This window comes from Acanthamoeba castellanii (assembly GCF_000313135.1).
Source record: "Acanthamoeba castellanii str. Neff unplaced genomic scaffold scf7180000084754, whole genome shotgun sequence".
Taxonomy (NCBI): Eukaryota; Discosea; order Longamoebia; family Acanthamoebidae; genus Acanthamoeba; species Acanthamoeba castellanii.
In genome coordinates, this window is record NW_004457415.1 from 274461 (window position 1) to 275268 (window position 808).

The 808-nt window shown below is 59.2% G+C and overlaps 1 protein-coding gene across 1 annotated transcript in view; it reads right to left on the bottom strand.

The window, feature by feature from the left end:
• The window catches only part of ACA1_204120 (RNA polymerase Rpb1 protein), a gene marked incomplete at both ends in the record, with an annotated part of 8365 nt that extends 7594 nt beyond the window's left edge, over positions 1–771 (bottom strand). The window contains 3 exons of the mRNA XM_004338320.1: positions 7–49; positions 153–275; positions 354–771. Coding sequence (XP_004338368.1) covers positions 7–49; positions 153–275; positions 354–771 — 584 coding nt within the window. The remainder of the gene's footprint in view (positions 1–6; positions 50–152; positions 276–353) is intronic.
• Positions 772–808: the final 37 nt, after the last annotated feature.

Here is an 808-nt window from a genome sequence, read left to right on the forward strand (position 1 = left end):
GCGTACTCCTCCGGCTGTGCCCGCTTGGTGATGCCGGCCACATATCCTCCTGGATAGAGGTCGCATTCAACAAGGCCACCTTGAAGATCGATGAAGGAAGGGATGAGCTGGCTGTGTGAGTGCCTGATAAGCAAGAAGTGGAGAGTACGTACCCTTGTTGTGAGCGGCGTGCAGTCGCAGGTTGTGACGGTAAAAGTCAAGAGAGGCCTCGTCGAGCCACGCGCGCTGCAACGGCTGCGGTAGGTAGTTGAGCACCACGCCCAGGTTCAGCTCCACTTGCGTGCGCGATGCAAAGTCGAGTCAGCTCTCAGCATCTCACACTGCCCCGAGATGAGAAGGAGGGAGCGCAGTACGCGATTTGAACACGGCAAGGCCACGCGTTGGCTCCACCTTGATGAAGACCCAGTCGGCCGGCAGTCTGAAGCGAACGCCTTCGAGGTGTGGGAAGAGCTGGCCCAGCTCGGTCACGCCCGTGCCGTCGCCGCCTTGCGGGGCGGTGGTTGCTGCAGGGTCGATGAACCTCGGACCACTCTGCAGCAGCTCCTGCTTGATACGCTCGAGCTCGCCTCTGGCAAAGTGCAATCGCTTCTCCACGGCCTCTTGGTTGGCTGGTGTGACCTCGAGCACGTAGAATTCTTCATCTTCTGTGCCCTTGGGTCCGTCCTGCCACCCCAACAGATGAAATGCAGCCTTGGCGCGCGGCACAGATCCGATCCTTCGCTCAAAGGCCGGGTGTGCCTTCTTGACCTTTCGGAATTTGGGCTCGCCCATGTTCTTCAACACGTTATCGACGTAGATTATGAGGGTA